This window comes from Chiloscyllium punctatum, chromosome 14, assembly GCF_047496795.1.
Source record: "Chiloscyllium punctatum isolate Juve2018m chromosome 14, sChiPun1.3, whole genome shotgun sequence".
In the NCBI taxonomy this organism is placed as follows: domain Eukaryota; kingdom Metazoa; phylum Chordata; class Chondrichthyes; order Orectolobiformes; family Hemiscylliidae; genus Chiloscyllium; species Chiloscyllium punctatum.
Window position 1 is genome coordinate 5,866,872 of NC_092752.1, and position 23,390 is coordinate 5,890,261.

Genomic DNA, 23,390 nt, shown 5'->3' on the forward strand with positions numbered 1-23,390 from the left:
ATTCCTCTGATGCCCTCCACCATATTGACAATTCCCAGTTCCCTGGCCCTAACTGCCTCCTGTCTGCCAATGGATTTCCAATCCCTCTATCCCTCCATTCCCCACCAGGATGCTCTGTAAACTCTCAGCTTCTTCCTCAACCAGAGGCCGGAGCAATCCCCATCCGCCACCCTCCTCCACTCGGCTGAACTTGTTCTCTCGCCAAACAATTTCTCCTTTACTTCATCTCACTTCTGCCTTGTCAAGGGAGTGGTTATGGGCACCCACGTGGGTCCCAGTTATGCCTGTCTCTTTATGAAGTATGCGGAGAGATCCTTCTTCCAGTCCTACACTGGCCCCGTTCCACAACTATTTTCTCAGTACAGCAACAACTGTTTCGGTGCCACTTCATGCTTCTATCAGGACTTTGAAAACTTCATTCATTTTGCCTCCAATTTCCACGTGTCTGTAACTTTCACATCATCCATTTCCAACACTTCCCTTTCTTGACTTCTCTGTCTCAATTTCCAGGAAACTTACCATTGCAAAGCCACTGCCTTCCAAAGCTACCTTCACTATAGCTTGTGGCACCCCATGTCTGCGAGGATTCCATCCCATTCTCCCAGCTCCTTCACCTATGTCACATCTACCTTCCACAACAGCGCTGCTGACATGGCTGCTGTGGTTGACAGGGCCCCCAACCACATCTGACCTATCACTTGCACTTCTGCCCTTGCCTGTTCCCATCACTAATAACAGCACGATCAAGTCCCTCTTATCCTCACTTTTCATCCCACCAGCTTCCACATTCAAAGGATCTTTCTCCACCATTTCAGTCATCTCCAGCACAATGGTACCACCAAACACATCTTCCATTCACTACCCCCATCTGCATTTCAAAGGGATCATTCCCTCCGAGACACCCTTGTCCATTCCACAACCACCAACACCACTGCTCTCCCTACAGCACCTTCCTATGTAAGGACAGAAGGTGCAACACCTGCCCCTTCACCTCTTCCCAGCTCACCATCCAAGGCCCTAAGCAGCTTTTCCAGGTGAAGCAGCATTTCACCTGGACCTCCTCCAATCTTGTGGTTTGTACTTGCTGCACTCAATGTGGCCTACTTTACGTTAGAGAAACCTAACGCAGTCTGGGTGACCGCTTTGCAGAACCCCTCCAGTCCATGCGCAAGGATGACCTTCCCATAGCCGGTCATTTTAACACAGTGTCCTGCTCACATGCCCTACATGTCTGTCCTCGGCTTGCGGAAGTGTTCCAGCGAATCACAGCGCAAACTGGAGGAACACCATCTCATCTTCCCTTTACAGCCTGCTGGACTTAATATTAAAAATTCAACACCTTCAGATCATGAACCATTTCTTCTTTCTTTTAGCTTTTTGCATTCTGTTATCATGTCCTCTCTTCCCTCCCCCTACCCCAGGAGGACAGTTTGTCCTTTCACCGGTTATACCCAAAATGTTGACTTCTCACCCTCCTGATGCTGCCTGGCTGGCTGTGCTCTTCCAGCCTACTGCTTGTCTGTCAAGTCTGGCACACTGTTTTTCTGTCATTCTCACACAATGGTTATTTAATGGGAACTATTAACATCTTATCTCCACCAGCACCCTCCAACCAACTACCTCCCAACACCCCCTCCCCAAACTATACCATAAATGCTGCCCCCTCCACACTTCACTTCAGCTCTGAAGAAGAGTAATCTAGACTCGAAACGTTAGCTTGCTCTCTCTCCAAGGATGCTGTCTAACCCGCATTTGTTGTTTTCAGTAATTGATACATTTGCTCAGTACACTCGATGTGGTATTACCAGCGCCTTGTAGCATTGAAACATAGCCTTCCTCCTTTCATATTCAATTCCCCTCACAATAAGTGATAACATTCTTTGAGCTTTCCTAATTACTTGTTGCAGCTGCAGACTAACCTTCTGTGATTCACACAATGGGATACCCAGATCTGTCTGACCTCAGAGCGCAGCAATTTCTCACCATTTAGATTCTTTTTATATTCTTCCTGCAAAAATGGCAAATTTCCACATTATACTTTAGTTCCCAAATCTGTTCCCATTTCCTACTCTCACTTAACCTGTCTATATCCCATTGTTACTTCCGATGTTGTCTTCACAACTTCCTTTCCCACTTGTTTTTGTGCCATCAACAAACTTAGCAACATACCTGCAGTGCCTTCATCTGAGTCATTGATTGTTTTTATTCATTCATGAGATGAGGGCGCTGCTGGCTAGGTCAGCATTTATTTGGCATGATGGTTCGGTGGTTAGCACCGTTGCCTCACAGTACCAGGGTCCGGGGATCGTTTTCTGCCTTGGATAACTGTCTGTGTGGAGTTTGTACATTCTCCCCGTGTCTGCGTGGGTTTCCTCCGGGTGCTCTGGTTTCTTCCCACAGGTCAGGTGAATTGGCCACGCTAAATTGTCCATAGTATTAGGTGCATTAGTCAGGGGTAAATGTAGGGGAATGGGTCTGGGTTTGTACTCCTTGTAGGATCAGTGTGGACTTGTAGGGCAGAAGGGTCTGTTTCCATACTGTAGAGAATCTAATCTGATCTATTCCCCATTCCTAATTGTCCAGGGAACAGTTAAGAGTCACTCACATTACTGTGAGCCAGACCAGGTAAGGATGACAGATTTCCTTCACTAAAGGACTTTAGGGAACCAGATGTTTTATGTAAATCAGCATCAACAGTGATGTCATGCTCACCATTCAGCCAACCTTTTCCAGACTTTGACTGAATGTAAATCTTCACCACCCGCCACAGTGGGATTCAAACCCATGTCCCTTAGATACTTAATCTGGGGTCTGAATTTCTAATCCAGTGACACTATGACTGCACCATCATCTCCCTATTGGTATATATATATGCTAAACAGTTGAGGCCCCATCATTTTACCCTGTGGGCACACCACTTATTACACCTTGTCAACCAGAATGGCATCCATCTATGACTATAGCTTCCTGTTAGCTAGCCATTCTATCCATGCCATTATGTCACCCTTATAACACAAGCTTTTTTACCCCACAATATCCATGTCACTTCATGCTGTCCAAACAAGTGACTTTAAAAGTCTGTAATGCTTTTGGGCCATTCTGAGGTTGTGCAAGGCTTTGCATCAGTGCAAGTTGTTCTTACATAGTCAGGTTTTACACACTGGATAACTGCTTTCTTTTTGCAAGAACTTGCGTGTAAAATGTGGTACTTATCAAGCGGATCTGTAAAACTTTGGCATCATCAAGCTACTGGGAGATTATTAAAACTGAAACGCACATGTCATATCTTCATTGCTGTCAGGAAGTTGCGTAAGAAAGTAGACTTAGTGTGGTGTAGCTAGGTCATTATGGACTCAATGGGCTGAAGGGCCTTTTCTATATTGTATGACTCTATGATTCAGAACAAGTCAGTAATCAGTCTTGGAGCAAAATAACATCTGCCTATTGTCTTGTATTCCAAGTCAGCCTTTTGGTGCTTAGACTTTGTAAAGTGCCCATCTAAATGAATTATTAGACACCTATATAATTGGCGAAATAACTGCTAGCTGTGTGGTATTTATAAATTGCTGAGGAAGTGTTTCTTTATTGTCTTCCGATATTAGAAATCAATGTCCATTTGTAATGCAACTTTTGTTAGTATGAACTGCACAGCACCAAAGAGCATTGTTCTGTATGTGACGATTAGTGAGGAGACAGCTTTTGAGTATCAAACTTTGCTGTTGGATGATTGAAATCACCCTCCATAACCCTCTTGTATTTCTAAATAGATTGCAGAAAGGATGTCAGTGAGGAAAGGGATTGCAATTCTGGTTTTAGCTCCGCTCTCCATCCATTGCATGTTGACAGTGCTTCTATGGATTGAATTCACCTGAACCCGTTTCTGCTGGCCTGCCTTTGTCAGTCTGGAAGTAACTACATGAGCCCATCTATATTAGGTTGCCCTATTGAGATGTTGCACTGGAAGTAAGGCAAGATAATGTTTATTTAAAAAAGAAAAGGGGCTTAAGTGATTCAGTGACAAAAACAGATTTGTGGATATGGAAGAATCAATGGCAGGACAGATGTGAGACAATATTTTAACAGACAATTAATGGTAACGGTTGACTGGTGGTTGATCTATGATGCTCCCGTGGGAAAGCTGATCAATGAACAAAAAGTACACTGCCTGTTGAAGAGGTAATGACGCAATGTCCTCCGCAAATTCTGGAGGATGTAATGTTACTGCTATGGTTTGACACCAGGTACTTTTAGGCTAATGCACTTTTTATGGAAATAAAGTCATAATTCACCCTTAAGTGTGCTAATGCACCTCAGTGGAGAAAGTGATTAGCCTTCATAATATTGATAAATGTGACTGGATAGAAACTATTGACTGTTTAGCCCATCATGCAATGTTGGAAATGTGATTGGCCGTTATCAGGTTCAATGTACAGAAGTGTGAGCAGGTACACTTTGGTCAGAAGAACATTGAAAGACAATACAAAATAGCGGGTACAATTCTAAAAGGGGTGCAGTAGCAGAGGGACCTGGTTTATATGTGCACAGATCATTGAATGTGGAAGAACAGGTGGAGAGGGCGGTTAACAAAGCAGAAAGTAAGTATCCTCGGCCTTACTAAAAGGGGCCGAGAGTACAAGGGCAGGGAGGTGATTGTTGAAGTTGTACAGACCTCAGCTGGAGTATTGTTCACAGTTCTGGATGCCACATTACAAGAGAGATGTGACTGCATTGGAGAGAGTGCAGAAACAATTTCCAAGAATGATTCCAGGAATGTGAAGCTTCAGTGATGAGGTTAGATTGAAGACCTTGGGACTGTTGTTCTTAGAGTGAAGGAGGCTGAGAGGAGATTTGACATGAGGTTTTAACATTACAATAGCGGGCTGGACAGAGTAATTTGGGAGAAGCTGTTCCCTGTCAGAAAAGGAACAAGAGCAAGTGGGCATAGATTTCAAGTGATGTCCAAATGAAGCAAAAAAAAGTTTTCACGCAGTGAAAGGCATGAAATGTACTACCTGGAATTGTGATGTAGACAGGTTCAATCGAGGCATCCAAGAAGATGGTTATTTTGGATAGATATGAAATGCAGGGACATGGAGAAAAGCAGGAGGTTGACCCTACGAAATGATGCTTGCCTGCAGGGCTGGCAAAGACATTATGGGCCGAATAGACTCTTCTGTGCTGGAACAATTCTGAGATTCTGTAACTACAGCTCACATCACAGTGTTACACAGCCAATATCGTTATTAGCAACATTTTTATTTTCAAGACATACAAAACCTCCAGCTTAGTAAATAGTTATTAATCCCTCAGCGGAAGGCTAAATCTGTAACTACTGCTGATGTAGTCTGACAATATTTGGTAAGGTTACAGTGATCCTGAATCAGCAGGGATTCAAGAGGACAGAGGTTTTGTGAGCTGTTTGGGAGCTTTTGTGGGTCCAATTTCTTTTTGATTCCTGGGGTGTTGGTAATAGTTGCAAGACTGCAGTTATTGCCCGTTTCTTTTTATTGAGGGAGTCCAGCAAAGCTTCACCAGACTGATTCCCGGGATGGCAGCACTGACAGATGAGGAAAGCTGGATTGACAGGGTTTGTATTTGCTGGAATGTAGCAGAGTGAGGGGGAATCTCATCGAAACAGATAAAATCCTGATGGGACTGGACAGGTGAGATGCAGGAAGAATGTTCCTGAGTTTGGGGAAGTCCAGAATTAGGGGCCACAGTTGAAGAATGAGGGGTAAGCCATTCAGGACTGACACGAGGAAGAATTTCTTCACTCAGAGAGTTGTGAACCTATGGAATTCTCTCCCGCAGGAAGTGGTTGGGGTCAGTTCATTCGATATATTCGTGAGGGGGCTGGACATGGCCTTTGTGGCTAAAGGGATCAAGAGGTATGGGGAGAGGGCGGGAATGGATCACTGAGATTGCATGATCAGCCATGATCATATTGAATGGTGGGACAGGCTCGAAGGGTTGAATGGCCTCCTCCTGCACCTGTTTCTATGTTTCCATTTGTCCGAAAGCTGAGTAGCATGTTAGGTCTATTTGAGAAAAGCATAATAAGTCAATAATGGTGTCGAACTGGGGTCATGAACTGGGACGAGACTCGATATGGGGAACAAGTTCTCTTCCCTGAAGAAATCAGTTACATTTTTACTGGTTGACAATTCCCCGAATCATTGTGATTATTGCTCAAATCTAATACAACAATCTACAATACTACCCAGAGCCCGACCATTAATTGTATAAGTCCTGCCCTTGTCTGTTTTACCAAAATGCAATACCTTGCATTTTTGCAAGTTAAACTCCATCTGCCACTCCTCAGTCCATTTGTCCCAATCGATCAGGCTCTCTTTGTCATCTTAGATAGCCTTCTTCACTGTCCATCGTATCACCACTTTTGGTATCATCCACAAACTTACTAACTATACCTCCCATATTCTCTTCCAAATCACTTACTCAAATGACAAACAAAAGTAGACCTCATACCAATCCCTGTTAAACACTGCTGGTCACAGGCCCCCAGCCCAAAAAACAATCTTCCACCACCCACCCTCGATGTCCTATCAGAAAGCCAATTTTGTGTCCAATTGATAAGCTCTTCCTGAATCCCACATGATCTAGCTTTACTAATAAGTCTACCATGCAGAATCTTGTCAAAAGGCTTCACTAAGGTACATATAAACAGCATCTACCACTCTGCTCTCATCAATCCTTTGGGTAACTTCCTCAAAAAAACTCAATTAAGCTTGTGAGGCATGATTTCCCTCACACAAAGTCATGCTGACTATCCATAATCATTCCTTGCCTCTCCAAATGCATGTAAATCCTATCTTTCAGGATCCCATGGAACAACTTGCCTAAATTGCCCATAGTGTTAGGTAAGGGGTAGATGTAGATGTAGGGGTATGGGTGGGTTACGCTTCGGCGGGGCGGTGTGGACTTGTTGGGCCGAAGGGCCTGTTTCCACACTGTACGTAATCTAATCTAATCTAATCTAAACTTACCTACCACCGACATCAGGGTTACAGATCTATAGTGCCCAAGCTTCTCCTTACAGTTTTTCTTAAATAAAGGCGCAACATTAGCCACCCTCCAGCCCTCCGGCACCTCACCTTCAAAAAATATTTCATTGTCATGTGCTTCAGGATGTCCATCAGTTGAGAAAGGTGCTATAACACAAGTTCTATAGCTCAGCAATTCATCCCCCACTCTCAACACATCCATCCACCCAAACCCACAGAACCACACGTTCACAGAAATACACACACACAGAAATACACACACAAAGTTTGCTCACTGTCTGGTTCTGGGAAAGAGGAATCCTTCCCTTAATTACAAGCGCAATCGAGGCAGGATTTCCCAGTGTTTCTCCTGAGTCTAACTGAATGATGCGAAGTAAAGATTAAAGCAATTGAACAATTGAAGGCGACATAATATAAACGAAACCTCCTTTCTGACTTTTACATCCACAGCATCTTAGAATAGAGCAGCCCAATTGTTTTTTTGGACTGTTGTTGTTATTGGTTGGGACCATCCCTAATTGCCCTTAAAAAGCTGCTGGTGAGTTGCCTTAAACCAACAATCGATGTGCTGTTAGTCGACCCATAATGCTGTTAGACAGGGAATTCCAGGATTTTGACCCAGCGACACTGAAGGATATATTTCCAAGTCAGGATGGTGAGTGGCTTGGAGGGAGCTTGCAGGGGGTGGTGTTCCAACATCTGCTGCCCTTGTCCTTCTAGATGGAAGTGGTCATGGGTTTGGAAGGTGCTATCCAAGGATCTTTTGGTGAATTTCTGCAGTGCATCTTGTACACATTGCTGCTACTGAGCGTCAGTGGTGGAGGGAATGAACCTTTAAGATTGTCAGTGAGGTGCTAATCAAGCAGCTTCCTTATCATGAATGGTGGTTCTTAGATACTGTTGGGCAATTTAGCCAATAAGTCTGCACTGGCAGTTATGAAGAGCAATGGAGTTGGTCCTCCTTCCCTGTTCTTTCACTATATCCCTGCAATTCCCTTCTCTTCAAAATACTTATCCAATTTCCTTTGAAAGACTAGAATGTGGAAACAGGCCATTTGACCCATCGAGCCCACACTGACCCTCTGAAGAGCATCCCACCCACCTTTGAATTTGTGTACACCACTCAATTAGGAAATGCATTCCAAATCCTATTTACTTATTATGTGTAAAAATGTTTCCTCCCATCACTTCTGCTTTTGAAATCTGCTCCAACAACACTCAAGAAGCTTGACACCACCCAGAATAAAGCAGCCCACTTGACTGGCACCATATCCACAAGCATCCACTCCCTCCACCACCAATGCTCAATAGCAAGATACACGGCAGAAGTTCACCAAAGATCCTTAGCCAGTACCTTCCAAACCAATGACCACTTGCGTCTAGAAGGGCAAGAGCAGCAGATACATGGGAGCACCAATCCCCTGCAGGTTCCCCTCCAAACCACTCACCATCCTGACTTGGAAATATATCATTGTTCTTTTCCCTCTCTAATGGAATTATGGGTCTAGGCATCAGAGGCTGAGTGGTGACCTTATAGAGATTTGTAAAATCATGAGGGGGCATGGATAGGGTAAATAGACAAGGTCTTTTGTGGACTCCATGTGGACTGCAGTGGTTCACTAACTCAGTCCTTTGAGTATAGGAGTTGGAATGTCGTGTTGAGATTGTACAGGACATTGGTGAGGCCTCTTCTGGAATACTGTGTCCAGTTCTGTTCCCCCTGTTATAGGAAGAACACTATTAAGCTGAAAAGGATTCAGAAGAGATCTACCAGGATGTTACCAGGTATGGAAGGTTTGAGATAAACCAAAAGGCTGGATAGGCTAGCATCTTGTTCACTGGAGTGTCGGAGGTTGAGAGGAGACCTGATAGAAGTTTATAAAATAATGAGAGGTATAGATAGAGTTCATGGTAGTTGTCTTTTCCCTGGGATGGAGGATTTCAAGACTAGGGCGCCTATATTTAAGGTGAGAGGAGAGAGATTTAAAAAGACACGAGAGACAATGTTTTTAGACAGAGGGTGGTCCATATGTGGAATGAACTTCCTGAGGAAGTGCTGGATGTGGACATAATTACAATGTTTAAAAGACATTTGGATAAGAACATGACTAGGAAAGGTTTGGGGGGATATGGGCCAGGAGCAGGCAGGTGGGGCTAGTTTAGTTTTGGATTATGTTTGCATGGACTGGTTGGACCGAAGGGTCGCTTCCTGTGCTGTATGACTCTATGAGTCTATACAGTAGCTCACCCCAACCTTCTCAACGGATGGCCATTTAATGCTGGCATAGGCGATGAATGAGTGAATTAAATAGACACTTAAATCTTTCTTCCCTAGTATTCTACTCTACAGTCATTGGAAACAATTTCTCTTTAGTTGCTAGACCTAAACTCTTGATAGTTTTGTGAACCACAGGAACATTTGCTCTGTTCTAATAATGAGAAGAGTGCTTTAACATAATGTTGTTATTGCACAATGTCTAAATGTCTGAATTTTACAATTCATGCTGATAAAAGGTTTTTAAACATGTTCCTACCTCTTGGTTTACTTGTGCAGATTCAAGAAAAAAGTCACCACTTCCACAGAAAACTGAGGACTTCATCCTTTGCTTCAATGGCAGAGAGACTCCCTGTTACAGGAACGCAGGTAAGGAGACCTGCAAACAGAGTCGGCATGTTTATCAATAAAGGTGTTTGACCCTGAAAACTTCCTGAGTCTTCACCACAGACTCAGACCTTCAATTCTTGCAGAAAAATAACATTCCAATTTCTGTTGAAGTTAAACCATTCGGTCTTTTAAAACAATAATGATCAGAAGAAATTAAATTAAATAGCATTGAGCCATAAGTATTTTGAGGTACCACTGAATCAAGGAATTACTTAGAAAAGATTTTCAGACTGAAAACCAGAAGTATGTGGTTAAAATGTTGGCTCAATTAATGATTATTGAATTCATGGAGTCAAAGAGTTTTTACAGCAAAGAAAAAGGCCCTTTGGCCCATCATGTCCATGCCAGCCAAAACCATCTTTTTATTGTGATCCCATTTCCCACACTTCGCCTGGAATTTTGTATAGTAAGGGATTTCAAAAGCTCATCTAAAAGATTCTTAAAGATTTTGAGCTTTTAAGCCTCTTCCACCCTTTTAGACGTAGAGTTCCAGATTGAGTGATTTTCCTCAAATCCCCTCTTACCTTCCTGCTCCTTACTGTAAAACTGTGCTCCCCTCTACCAAGGGGAAAAAAGTTTTCTCTATCTTCCCTCACTCAGAGCTCTGTAAACCCCGATCAAGTCTCCCCTCAGCCTTCTCCACTCTGAGGAAAAAAACACATCTGTCTAGTCTCTCTTTGTAACTCTCCAGTCCAAACAACACTGGTGAATGTCCACTGCACTCTCTCCCATGCAGTCACATCCTTCCCATAGCGTGGTGACCAACACCTCAACAATTGATTAAAGTTAATTCATGGACACCAGGGGAAACTGGTTTCCATAGCATCAAGGGATCTTCAATGCACATCTGACAGGACATATCAGGCCTCAGTTTAACATCTCAAATGGAAGAGGGGCTTTTTGACAGTGTTCCTTTGGAATTACACTGGAGTGTGTGTCATCATTTTGTGCTCATATTTTCTGGATTAGGCCTTGAGGCCATAACTTACTGTCTTCAAGTTCTGGTGCTACTCACTGTGGTGTGGTTAACCCTCTGAAAATGAGACTGAAAATGTGACAGAACCTGAACTGTGGCCAGGTCAAGTTTGCAAACAGAATAAAAACAGGAAATACCTGGAAACTGAAGAAGGGCTTATGCCCGAAACGTCGATTCTCCTGCTCCTCGGATGCTGCCCGGCCTGCTGTGTTTTTCCAGCACCATATTTTTCAACTCTGGTCTCCAGCATCTGCAATCCACACTTTCTCCCAATACCTGGAAACTACCAAGTTAATGTTCAGGTCTGTGACCATTAATCAGAACAAATCCTGAAAATTGTCCCTTCAGAAAAGGCTGACACTTGGGCAGTGAGATATGATTGTCCAGGGTATAATCTCAGTAAAGTAACATGCAGAGGCTAGTATCCCATTACCAAGTCACCCATTATTTACATGGACTCTGACCAGTTCAGAGTAGTCCCTAGAGTGAGGAGAACCCTGAAACTCCTGTTTATATCTGTCAGCCAGGGCTCCCTGATTGGCCCAGTTTAACAACCCCAATCATAGAACTCATACTCAATGAGATTCACTTGGCCAACCTCATTCAAATCACTACTCTCAGGATTAAGGGCAGGCCATTTAAGACTGAAATGAGGAAACATCTCTCCACTCAGAGGGTGGTGAAACTTTGGAATTCTCTGCCACATTGGGTATTGGAAGCTGAATCATTGAGCAGGTTCAAGACAAAAATCACTAGGTTTTTGGAAACCAATAACATGAAGAGATATGGAGATAGTGGGGACAAATGGCAGTGAGGGAGGATCAAAGGTCTAGAATGGTAGGGCAGGCTTAATGGGCTGAATGGCCTACTCCTGTTCCTATGTTCATGAATTTCTATTAATAACTCTTGACATATAACGCACTTTCAAAAAAAATTGAAACATGGCAAATAAACCAAACCTAAAGTTAACCAGGTATGGAAAGGAGGGAAAATTAGCCTAATATATTTTCAGATAATAAGACAATAAAACCATAAGAAATAAGAACAGGCAAGGCCATTCAGCCCCTCAAGCCTGCTGTGCGATTCAATAGAATCATGGCTGATCCGGCACTCCTAATGCCCACTTTCCTGTCTTTTCCATGTAACCCCTGATCTCCTGGACTGATCAAGGATCTATCTCAGCTATAAATATACACAAGGAACCCGCTCCCCCCCGACCCTGCAACAGCTCTCTGCAGCAAGGACACACCCCTCTGAGAAATGAAATTCCTCCTCATTTCAGTCTTAAATTGGTGCCCCTTTATTCTGAGACCATGCCCTGGAGTTGTAGGCTCTTCCATCCGGGGTAACATTCTCCCTGCATTTCCGCTGTCAAGCCCCTTCTTCTGAATCTTACATGTTTCTATGAAATCGCCTCTCGTTCTTCTAAACTCCAGCAAGTAGAATTCCACCCTGTTTAATCTTTGCTCGTAAGACAATCCCTCTATCCTGGAGTTCATCCTCGTGAACCTTCTCTGAACTGCCTCCAAAAAAACTCGAGTGTGACAGTTGAGCTATCCCAGGGAGTTTTGATGGCTTCCTACCTGTCGAGTGGCAACTCAGTAACGAAGAGATTGAAGTGGAATTTTTCAAGAATTGAATTAGGATTGGCATTTTGTGAGAGCTTCCTAATAGAAAAAACACTGTACATTTCCTACATGAGTAGTATTCACATGTCTATAAAGCCAGCTGGTGCAATCTGATGCGATGGAAGACACTACAGAAACATAATTTGTTTTGGCATTTTCATACTAGAGGCTGTGATTCTGGCAAGCAGGAGGGCAATGAAACGAACTACTGGGTTCCCAATGGGTTCCCATTGGGAAGGATCAGTACTTACACCGTACAGCACAGAACCAGATAACTGGGTGATGACTTTCCTCTTCCTCCTCCCCAATAAAAATGTACCATGCTAATTAAAGCCCAGTAGTAACTGTACTGTGCCGGGATTAAGTAGGCAGCATGAATAGATTGCTTTTCTAAAATGGTCTAGGGATACAGGTGAACAGATCATTAAAAGCAGCATCGCAAATCAACAAAGCAATTAAAAAAGCTCACAAAGCACTGGGATTTACAAAACAAAATACTGCGGATGCTGGAAATCTGAAATGAAGACAGTAAGTGTTGGAAAAACTCCGATGCTAGCAGATCTGTGAAGGCTTTCTAGCGCGTTCTTGTCTGCATTTCACATTTCCAGCGTTTGCCTTATTTTGCTTGTCCTTTAGCATCTAATTCACTGCCATTTCTCATCTGGGAATGCCCACCTTGAAGGATTTCTCTCTCGTGGTGTGTCGATATCTCTCTTTCACCTTGTTTATATTCATTGCCTTCTGTTTGCTGCAGACACTGTCAGGACTGCTGAGCATTTACCGCATCATTTATTTTTATTGCTTGAGACAGATAGCTCAGACGCTTTTGGTTTTGAGAAGGAAACCGAGCTGAGCAAATGTGAGAAAAAGAGACTGAAACACTGAGGCAGGTGTGATGGAGTGACTGGAAACCTGTGCAGTATTTAAATAGCAGTAAGGATGGAGTGGACCGAATGGCCAGTTTTGGTGCCGTGTATTCCATGTAATTCAATGTGTGAAGTTATTTAATGCTCGGACCATATTTCTGTGCTCTGCATCCTTGAAACAGTACAGCCCTTGGTGAGTGTTTGGAACTGTGCCCAACTGATACTGCAGCTCTCATTACACATTGCCGTGTTGATTAATTGCAGGAGGGAGTTAAACTTTAGCAACATCACGTTTATTTCCACCACTACAAAGGCAATATGCTGGTTGTGCCTGAATCACTTCATTACAAAGGGCCGGCCAAACAATGGACAGGTTTCCGACTTCAGTGTATGTTTTTAAATAAAGAGCCTTATGATTGAAGGGGTTACTGGTAGATGGGGGAGGTGATATTTCCGTCAACCATTAATTTGCAAGCGAGTAGCAGAAAATGTATCCCACTTTCCTTTCCTCCAATCATTGCACCCTTCCAGTCCTGCACCCACATTCCAAGTAAAAATAACTATTGGATCAGCGAATCCTGGAGGAGGAGGGAAGATTGTTAGACATGTTCTGGATGAAAGACCCCACAGTGTTGTAAATGGGACTCAGTCCCAGCCACACTGTCTCTGGTGGTTTGTGATACTGAACAGAGATATGAGTAAGCAATGTACGCTTTCTTTTTTAAATAGGTACAGTCCATTCATTTTTTTTTAATGAACACCAGCTTGTTATGTAAATAACTTCAAGAAATGATTTATTACACTTTAACTTGATGAACGACTTCCTGTTCTCAAACTACAAACTGGAAACTGTCAGTCTGTCCGTACCTTTATAAACACACAATCATCCAATCCACCCAAAACAAGTACAGCTGGCATTAAACACTCAGACTATTACCACAATATAGGTTTTAAGCTGTCAGCGTCCTATCCTTCTTTTATAGAATTGTAGAAAGATTAGAGCACAAAAGAGGCCATTTAACTTATTTTTTTACATGCTATCTCTCTAAGAGTTACATGACTAGTCCTCCTGCCCAGCCCCTCCTCTGTTGCCGTGAAAATCTTTTGATCTTCCAGTATTTACTTCATAACTTTTCGAAATTCACAACTGATTCGACCTATCCTGACACTCTCAGACAGTCCATTCCAGACCCTAACCGCTGCCTCCCCCACACTCTCAGACAGTCCATTCCAGACCCTAAACACTGCCTCCCCCACACTCTCAGACAGTCCATTCCAGACCCTAAACACTGCCTCCCCCACACTCTCAGACAGTCCATTCCAGACCCTAAACACTGCCTCCCCCACACTCTCAATCAGTCCATTCCAGACCCTAACCACTGCATCCTCCACACTCTCAGACAGTCCATTCCAGACCCTAACCACTGCCTCCCCCACACTCTCAATCAGTCCATTCCAGACCCTAACCACTGCCTCCCCCACACTCTCAGACAGTCCATTCCAGACCCTAACCACTGCCTCCCCCACACTCTCAGACAGTCCATTCCAGACCCTAACCACTGCCTCCCCCACACTCTCAATCAGTCCATCCCAGACCCTAACCACTGCCTCCCCCACACTCTCAATCAGTCCATCCCAGACCCTAACCACTGCCTCCCCCACACTCTCAGACAGTCCATTCCAGACCCTAACCACTGCCTCCCCCACACTCTCAGACAGTCCATTCCAGATCCTAACCACTGCTTGCTCCACACTCTCAGGCAGTGTCTTCCAATGTCTAACCATTCGCTACTTGAAAATGTTTACCTCATGCCACTGCAGATACTTTTGCCATTCACCTGAAATCCAAATGTTCTGGTTCTGAACGTTTCCTCCAATGGGAAATGTTTCTCCATTTCTGCACAGTACTGATCCCTTGTTTTAATGCTCTGATTTAACAATACTCCTGCCATTATTATGACCACATTTCCATAAAACCATTAAGAAAGGTATAGTGTTGTTGGAGACAGTCCAGTGAAGGTTCATTCGGTTGATTCAGGGTGTAGTGGGAATGTCTTATGAAGAGAGATTGAGTATATGGGTCGTTACTCATCAGAGCTTAGAAGACTGAAACATACAAGATTCGCAGGGAGACTTAGATGCCAAGAGGTTGTTTCCCCTTGTGGGAGAATCTCAAATGAGAGGGCGCAGTCTCAGAGTAAGGGGTTACCCATTTCCAGCAGATAAGGAGGAATTTCTTCTCTTGGGCCATGGTGAATCTATGGTATTCATTACTGCGGAGGGCTGCCTGGGATTAGATCATTTAGAATATTGAAGGCCAAGTAGATTTTTTCTGACTTTTAATCTGTCAGTGTATCAAGGGTTATGGAGGAAAGACAGGAATGTGGAGTTGACGATGATCAGATTGGCTATGATTTCATTGAGTCATGGAACAGACTTGATGGGCTGAATGGCCTCCTTTTGCTCCTCTGTCTTATGGACCAACTTTCTCCAGCTCTTTTACATTGTCTGACTCTACCTTGCCTCACCCAGCTCATCACATGATAAGAAAAGCTTGATGTCTAGTATGGCCAAACATTTGAGCAGAAAAATTGAAAAATTGAAGTGCTTATGCCTGAAATGTCAGTTTTCCTGCTCCTCAGATGCTGCCTGACCTGCTGTGCTTTTCCAGCACTACTGTAATCTTGACTCAATGAAGAATCAACCAGTAATCCCTCTTGGGGTGAACCGAGATCATTTATGTAGTGTTCCACACATACCAGCCCATCTACTCCAGTCATGCTATGTTGGCCAACACAGGTAGTGAGAAAGCCATGTTTGTAAACCTGTTACTACTCTATGGAGCAAGGACTACTTTTACCCAAATTAATTAGAGTAGGTCCCTGGACTTGTTCTATAGATCATAGTGTTTTGCACAGAGCTTTTTTTGTGTTCCAAATGAATCTGAAAGTCCTTAAAAGCAGATTAGTTTTTGCAAGGTGGTTATTTGAGACAGAGCAAAGTTCTCTCCATGACAGTGTGATGAATGAACAGTTGGCTTTGTTTTTGATAGCATTGACAAACCCATTAGGTGAGGTCTATGCTTCACCAAATGTTGGGAAGGAACGCTTGAAGTTTTGCTAAAACAATCTGGGAACTGTTACACCACACTGATTATACTATCGAAAGGATTTCTGCTGCATCGAAATGATAGAGCCTTGAAGCCTCCAGGCTGCCTGTGTACTTTATGTTCTCTGTGTTCTGCTGAGATACAAGGGTTAAGTAGACTTACTGCACCTTGTGCACACCTTCAATAATCCAGCCATCCATCATTAATTCCTCTGCAATGAACTGTGCTGAATTTGGCTGCCGCACTATGAAAGAATCATGCATGTGCTACGGATGTGTAACTGAAGTGTATTATTTTCTGATGGAGGTTGTATATCATTTATAAAATGATGGATTAATAATCATTGCTACTTTGCTGTATTTTAAAATTCAAACCGTATTTTTCAAAACTCTCAGGCCTTGTTCCTCCCTCATTCTTTCACCTGCTCCATCCCCACACTTTGAGGTTTCTGTGCACCTCCCACTCTGCCCTTTAGCTTATCCTTGATGTTAATTGCTCCACATTGGCATGCTTTATGATAACCCCTTTAAACCCTTGGGCCAAGCACTTTCGGCTTTACGCTAATGACCTTCCCTACAAAGTAAGGTCAAGAGTCAAGATGTTCACCAATGATTGCACAATGCTCAGCACCTTTCCCAGCTCCTCACGTACTCAATCAGCTCCTGTTCATATGCAGCAAGACCTGGACAACATTCTGACTTGAGCTGATACGTAGCAAGTAACACAAATTGCCAGGCAATGACCATCTTCAACAAGAGAGAATTGAACCATCTTCCCTTGGCATTCAGTGGCTTCCTGTCACTGAATCCCTCATGTATCAGTATCCTGAGAATACTCACTGAGCAGAAATTGATCTGGATCAGCCATAAGATGCTGTGGCTACAGGCGAACATTAGATATGAATGTTCAGAGAAAAGGAAGGAGGTGTGGATGATACTGGAGGGGGGGGCATCACTGTGAAAAGAAAGAAACTATGGGTTGGGGGAGGAGAGATTGTATTGTGGAGCGGTAAACCTCAAGGAGTTACGGGGGAAAGATTTTGCTGCTCTTAGCCCACAAGCTGCGCTGCAAAAACACTCTCCTAAGAAATCTGACTACTCTTGTCTCCCCTTATTTGTAGTGTTTCTGCAAGAACCAATCCGCAGCCTTGAAATCTGTCAAATTTGTGACAATTGGACTCATTAATTTTAATATTAAATTGGCTGATCTGCTTCTGGAGAGCAGGTTTGTTTCTTGGTGCCCAGTCTGTGTGAAGTGGGGTCAGGATGGTGTCCTGGGTTTTAGGGTGAATCTTTCTGCTTCCAGTCATGCACTGGCTGTGCATATACATGATATTAGGCAGAGTGTTGAACAGTAAAAAAGAAAAGTTGCACCTTGTTTAACAGTTTATGTCTTGACCCGATTTACTAGTTCATTAAAATAGTTACATTAATTGGTATTTGTAACAACATTTATAAGAAATATCAGTGCTCATCTTATGAGGAGAGATTGAGCAGTTTATACCTTTACTCTGTGAGTTTAGAAGATTGAAAGGACATCTAATCAAGGGATATAAAATGTTAAAGAGGATTGGCAAAGTAGACGTGGAGAAGATGTATCCCATTTTGATGCAATCTAAAATGCGAGGTCATAGATTTGAGATAAGGGATAGAAGATTTAAAACAGAAAGAAATAGAAACAGAAATTGTTGGAGAAACTCAGCAGGTCTGGCAGCATCTGTAGAGAAACAGGAGGAACAACTCCTCTCAAAGGTCATGGATCTATTAAATAACCCCCCCGAGTGCGGTGGATGCTGGGACGATGAGTAAGTTTAAGGAGGAGATGGACAGATGTTTAATCAGTAATAGGTTAAAGGGGAATGGAGAGCAGGCAGGAAAGTGGGGTAGAGGTCAAGATGAGATCAGCCATGATTGTTTGAATGGCAAGGAAAGCTTGAAGGGCTGAATGGCCTACTCCTGCTCCTAGTTCTAATGCACTTGCTTCTTGGTGTCAGCAAACATGGCCTTTTAGAATCATAGAGTCATGTAGCATGGAATCAGTGAACCCTGAATCCACTCTCACCTGTCATGGGGGTTGAAATTCCCTTCAGATAACGAGGTAGAAATTTGTCTTGGAGTGGTCACGGAGCAGGAGATTTTGGCTATACTACCCGTAACAAGAAATACCTAATATTCAATTCCAGTGCAGTGAACGAATGTTCCTGAAAGTTATTCCAGTGCTGCAGAGAGAGAGAGACTGGGGCAGTGGCAGTAATTGGGCAGCTCTCTCAAAACATCTCACAACAAGATTGGCCGAATGGCATCCTCTGTCATGTGTCATTTCAAATGGATTCATACAACCTCACAGATTTTGAAATAAAGAGAATGATGACAACTAAATGTCAAAGCTTACCAAAAGGATAGATGTTGATACCACTCGCAGGTGATTCTTGGTGTGTTGGCTGTTTTCGAACAATAACCATCCCTCAATTTGTTTCCTCTGTACAGGTTTGGAATTGAGTTTAGTTCTCCAACTATAACAGATCCAACATTTTGCTTATCTCCAGTTCTCAATTAACCTTGGGTATCTGATTAATGTTTTAGAGTTGTTTGATTAATGAGGTAATTAATCATATGTTTCTTGCTAACTTTCTGCATAATTATATCACCCTAATAAGAACTGCCTGTCTGCACTCTGTAAAAGTCTATCCTTGACAGTCCCACATACTGCTCCCCCACCCTCCACTAATCTCCTTGCCCTGCCTAGACTCTATGATGTCCCTTGACCTGAAGTCACGTTGCTCTGATGTTTGAACTGACACGATTGATTGACCAGAAAATGAAGAACTGCAGATGCTGGGAACCTGGAACTAGAACAGAAATTGCTGGAGAAGCTCAGCAGGTCTGGCAGCATCTGTGGGGAGGAAGCAGATTCGGATCCAGTGACCCTTCAGTGACGATAAAAAAAATGCAATTAGATCTTATACATAACACCATGATAGATTCAGATAACATCAGCATCAAATGCAATTGAACTAGAACATACAATTACTTTCGCGTCTATCACTTAGAGACATAGAATCATAGAGATGTACAGCATGGAAATAGACCCTTCGGTCTAACCCGTGCATGCCGACCAGATTTCCCAACCCAATCTAGTCCCACCTGCCAGCACCCAGCCCATATCCCTCCAAACCCTTCCTATTCATATGCCCATCCAAATGCCTCTTAAATGCTGTAATTGTACCAGCCTCCACCACATCCTCTGGCAGCTCATTCCATACACGTACCACCCTCTGCGTGAAAAAGTTGCCCCTTAGGTCCCTTTTATGACTTTCCCCTCTCACCCTAAACTATGCCCTCTAGTTCTGGACTCCCCGACTCCAGGGAAAAGACTTTGCCTATTTACCCTATCCATGCCCCTCATGATTTTGTAAATCTCTATAAGGTCACCCCTCAGCCTCCAACGCTCCAGTGAAAACAGCCCCAGCCTGTTCAGCCTCTCCCTGTATCTCAGATCCTCCAACCCTGGCAACATCCTTGTAAATCTTTCCTGAACCCTTTCAGGTTTCGCAACATCTTTCCGATAGGAAGGAGACCAGAATTGCACGCAATATTCCAACAGTGACCTAACCAATGTCCTGTACAGCCGCAATATGACCTCCCAACTCCTGTACTCAATACTCTGACCAATAAAGGAAAGCATACCAAACGCCTTCTTCACTATCCTATCTACCTGCAACTCCACTTTCAAGGAGCTATGAACCTGCACTCCAAGGTCTCTTTGTTCAGCAACACTCCCTAGGACCTTACCATTAAGTGTATAAGTCCTGCTAAGATTTGCTTTCCCAAAATGCAGCACCTTGCATTTATCTGAATTAACTCCATCTGCCATTTCTCATTGGCCCATCTGATCAAGTTCATGTTGTAATCTGAGGTAACCTTTTTCGCTGTCCACTATACCTCCAATTTTGATGTCACCTGCAAAATTACTAACTGTACCCCTTATGCTCGCATCCAAATCATTTATGTAAATGACAAAAAGTAGAGGGCCCAGCACCAATCCTTGTGGCACTCCACTGGTCACAGGCCTCCAGTCTGAAAAACAACCCTCCACCACCACCTTTAAGCCAGTTCTGTATCCAAATGGCTAGTTCTCCCTGTATTCCATGAGATCTAACCTTGCTAATCAGTCTCCCATGAGGAACCTTGTCGAACGCCTTACTGAAGTCCATATAGATCACATCTACTGTTCTGCACTCATCAATCCTCTTTGTTACTTCTTCAAAAACCTCAATCAAGTTTGTGAGACTTGATTTCCCACGCACAAAGCCATGTTGACTATCCCGAATCAGTCCTTGCCTTTCCAAATACATGTACATCCTGTCCCTCAGGATTCCCTCCAACAACTTGCCTACCACTGAGGTAAAAACAATGACTGCAGATGCTGGAAACCAGATTCTGGATTAATGGTGCTGGAAGAGCACAGCAGTTCAAGCAGCATCTAAGGATCAGCGAAATCAACGTTCGTATCAGGAATAAAGGCAGTGAGCCTGAAGCGTGGAGAGATTAACTAGAGGAGGGTGGGGTCGGGAGGGTGGGCGGCACGGTGGCACAGTGGTTAGCACTGTTGCCTCACAGCGCCAGAGATCCGGGTTCAATTCCCGCCTCAGGCGACTGACTCTGTGGAGTTTGCACGTTCTCCCCGTGTCTGCGTGGGTTTCCTCCGGGTGCTCCGGTTTCCTCCCACACTCCAAAGATGTGCAGGCAAGGTGAATTGGCCATGCTAAATTGCCCGTAGTGTTAGGTAAGGGGTAGATGTAGATGTAGATGTAGGGGTATGGGTGGGTTACGCTTCGGCGGGGCGGTGTGGACTTGTTGGGCCGAAGGGCCTGTTTCCACACTGTAAGTAATCTAATCTAATCTAATCTAATCTAATCAAAGTAGCATAGAGTACAATGGGTGAGTGGGGGAGGGGATGAAGGTTATAGGTCAGGGAGGAGAGGGTGGAGTGGATAGGTGGAAAAGGAGATAGGCACATAGGACAAGTCCAGACAAGTCATGGGGACAGTGCTGAGCTGGACGTTTGGAACAAGGGTGAGGTGGGGGAAGGGGAAATGAGGAAACTGTTGAAGTCCACATTGATGCCTTGGGGTTGAAGTGTTCCAAGGCGGAAGATGAGGCATTCTTCCTCCAGGCGTCTGGTGGTGAGGGAGCGGCGGTGAAGGAGGCCCAGGACCTCCATGTCCTCGACAGAGTGGGAGGGGGAGTTGAAATGTTGGGCCACAGGGCGGTGTGGTTGATTGGTGCGGGTGTCTCGGAGATGTTCCCTAAAGCGCTCTGCTAGGAGGCGCCCAGTCTCCCCAATGTAGAGGAGACTGCATCGGGAGCAACGGATACAATAAATGATATTAGTGGATGTGCAAGTAAAACTTTGATGGATGTGGAAGGCTCCTTTAGGGCCTTGGATAGAGGTGAGGGAGGAGGTGTGGGCGCACGTTTTACAGTTCCTGCGGTGGCAGGGGAAAGTGCCAGGATGGGAGGGTGGGTGGTAGGGGGGGCGTGGACCTGACCAGGTAGTCACGGAGGGAACGGTCTTTGCGGAAGGCTGAAAGTGGTGGGGAGGGAAATATATCCCTGGTAGTGGGGTCTGTTTGAAGTGGCGGAAATGTCGGCGGATGATTTGGTTTATGCGAAGGTTGGTAGGGTGGAAGGTGAGCACCAGGGGCGTTCTGTCCTTGTTATGGTTGGATGGGTGGGGTCTGAGGGCAGAGGTGCGGGATGTGGACGAGATGCGTTGGAGGGCATCTTTAATCACGTGGGAAGGGAAATTGCGGTCTCTAAAGAAGGAGGCCATCTGGTGTGTCCTATGGTGGAACTGGTCCTCCTGGGAGCAGATACGGCGGAGGCGGAGGAATTGGGAATACGGAATGGCATTTTTGCAAGAGATATAGGGTGGGAAGAGGTGTAATCCAGGTAGCTGTGGGAGTCGGTGGGTTTGTAAAAAATGTCAGTGTCAAGTCGGTCGTCATTAATGGAGATGGAGAGGTGCAGGAAGGGGAGGGAGGTGTCAGAGATGGTCCAGGTAAATTTAAGGTCAGGGTGGAATGCCTTGGTGAAGTTGATGAATTGCTCAACCTCCTCGTGGGAGCACGAGGTGGCGCCAATGCAGTCATCAATGTAGCGGAGGAAGAGGTGGGGAGTGGTGCCGGTGTAATTACGGAAGATCAACTGCTCTACATAGCCAACAAAGAGACAGGCATAGCTGGGGCCCATACGTGTGCCCATGGCTACCCCTTTGGTCTGGAGGAAGTGGGAGGATTCAAAGGAGAAATTGTTAAGGGTGAGGACCAGTTCGGCCAAATGAATGAGAGTGTCGGTGAAAGGGTACTGTTGGGGACGTCTGGAGAGGAAAAAACAGAGGGCTTGGAGGCCCTGGTCATGGCGGATGGAGGTGTAGACCACTGAGGTCAGGCTCACTGGTCTATAGTTCCCTGGCTTGTCCTTACCACCCTTCTTTAACAGTGGCACCACGTTAGCCACCCTCCAGTCTTCCGACACCTCACCTGTGACTATCGATGATACAAATATCTCAGCAAAAGGCCCAGCAATCACTTCTCTAGCTTCCCACAGATTTCTAGGGTACACCTGATCAGGTCCTGGGGATTTATCCACCTATATGCGTTTCAAGACATCCAGCACTTCCTCCTCTGTAATTTGTACATTTTTCAAGGTGTCACCATCTATTTCCCTACAGTCTATATCTTCCATGTCCTTTTCCACAGTAAATACTGATGCAAAGTACTCGTTTAGTATCTCTCTCATTTTCTGCGGCTCCACATAAAGGCCGCCTTGCTGATATTTGAGGGGCCCTATTTTCTCCCTCGTTACCCTTTTGTCCTTAATGTATTTGCAAACCCCTTTGGATTCTCCTTAATTCTATTTGCCAACACTATCTCATGTCCCCGTTTTGCCCTTCTGATTTCCCTCTTAAGTATACTTCTACTGCCTTTGTACTCTTCTAAGCATTCACTCGATCTATCCTGTCTATACCTTACATATGCTTCTTTCTTTTTCTTAACCAAACCCTCAATTTCTTTAGTCATCCAGCATTCCCAATACCTACCAGCCTTCCCTTTCACCCTG

At 44.3% G+C, this 23,390-nt stretch overlaps 1 protein-coding gene across 2 annotated transcripts in view; it reads left to right on the top strand.

The window, feature by feature from the left end:
* Nucleotides 1–23,390, top strand: part of stpg2 (sperm-tail PG-rich repeat containing 2) — a 332,382-nt gene that overhangs the window by 110,921 nt on the left and 198,071 nt on the right. For both annotated transcript variants that reach the window (XM_072583829.1, XM_072583828.1), the window contains one exon: nt 9,577–9,666. In XM_072583829.1, the coding sequence (XP_072439930.1) occupies nt 9,577–9,666 (90 nt within the window). The remainder of the gene's footprint in view (nt 1–9,576; nt 9,667–23,390) is intronic.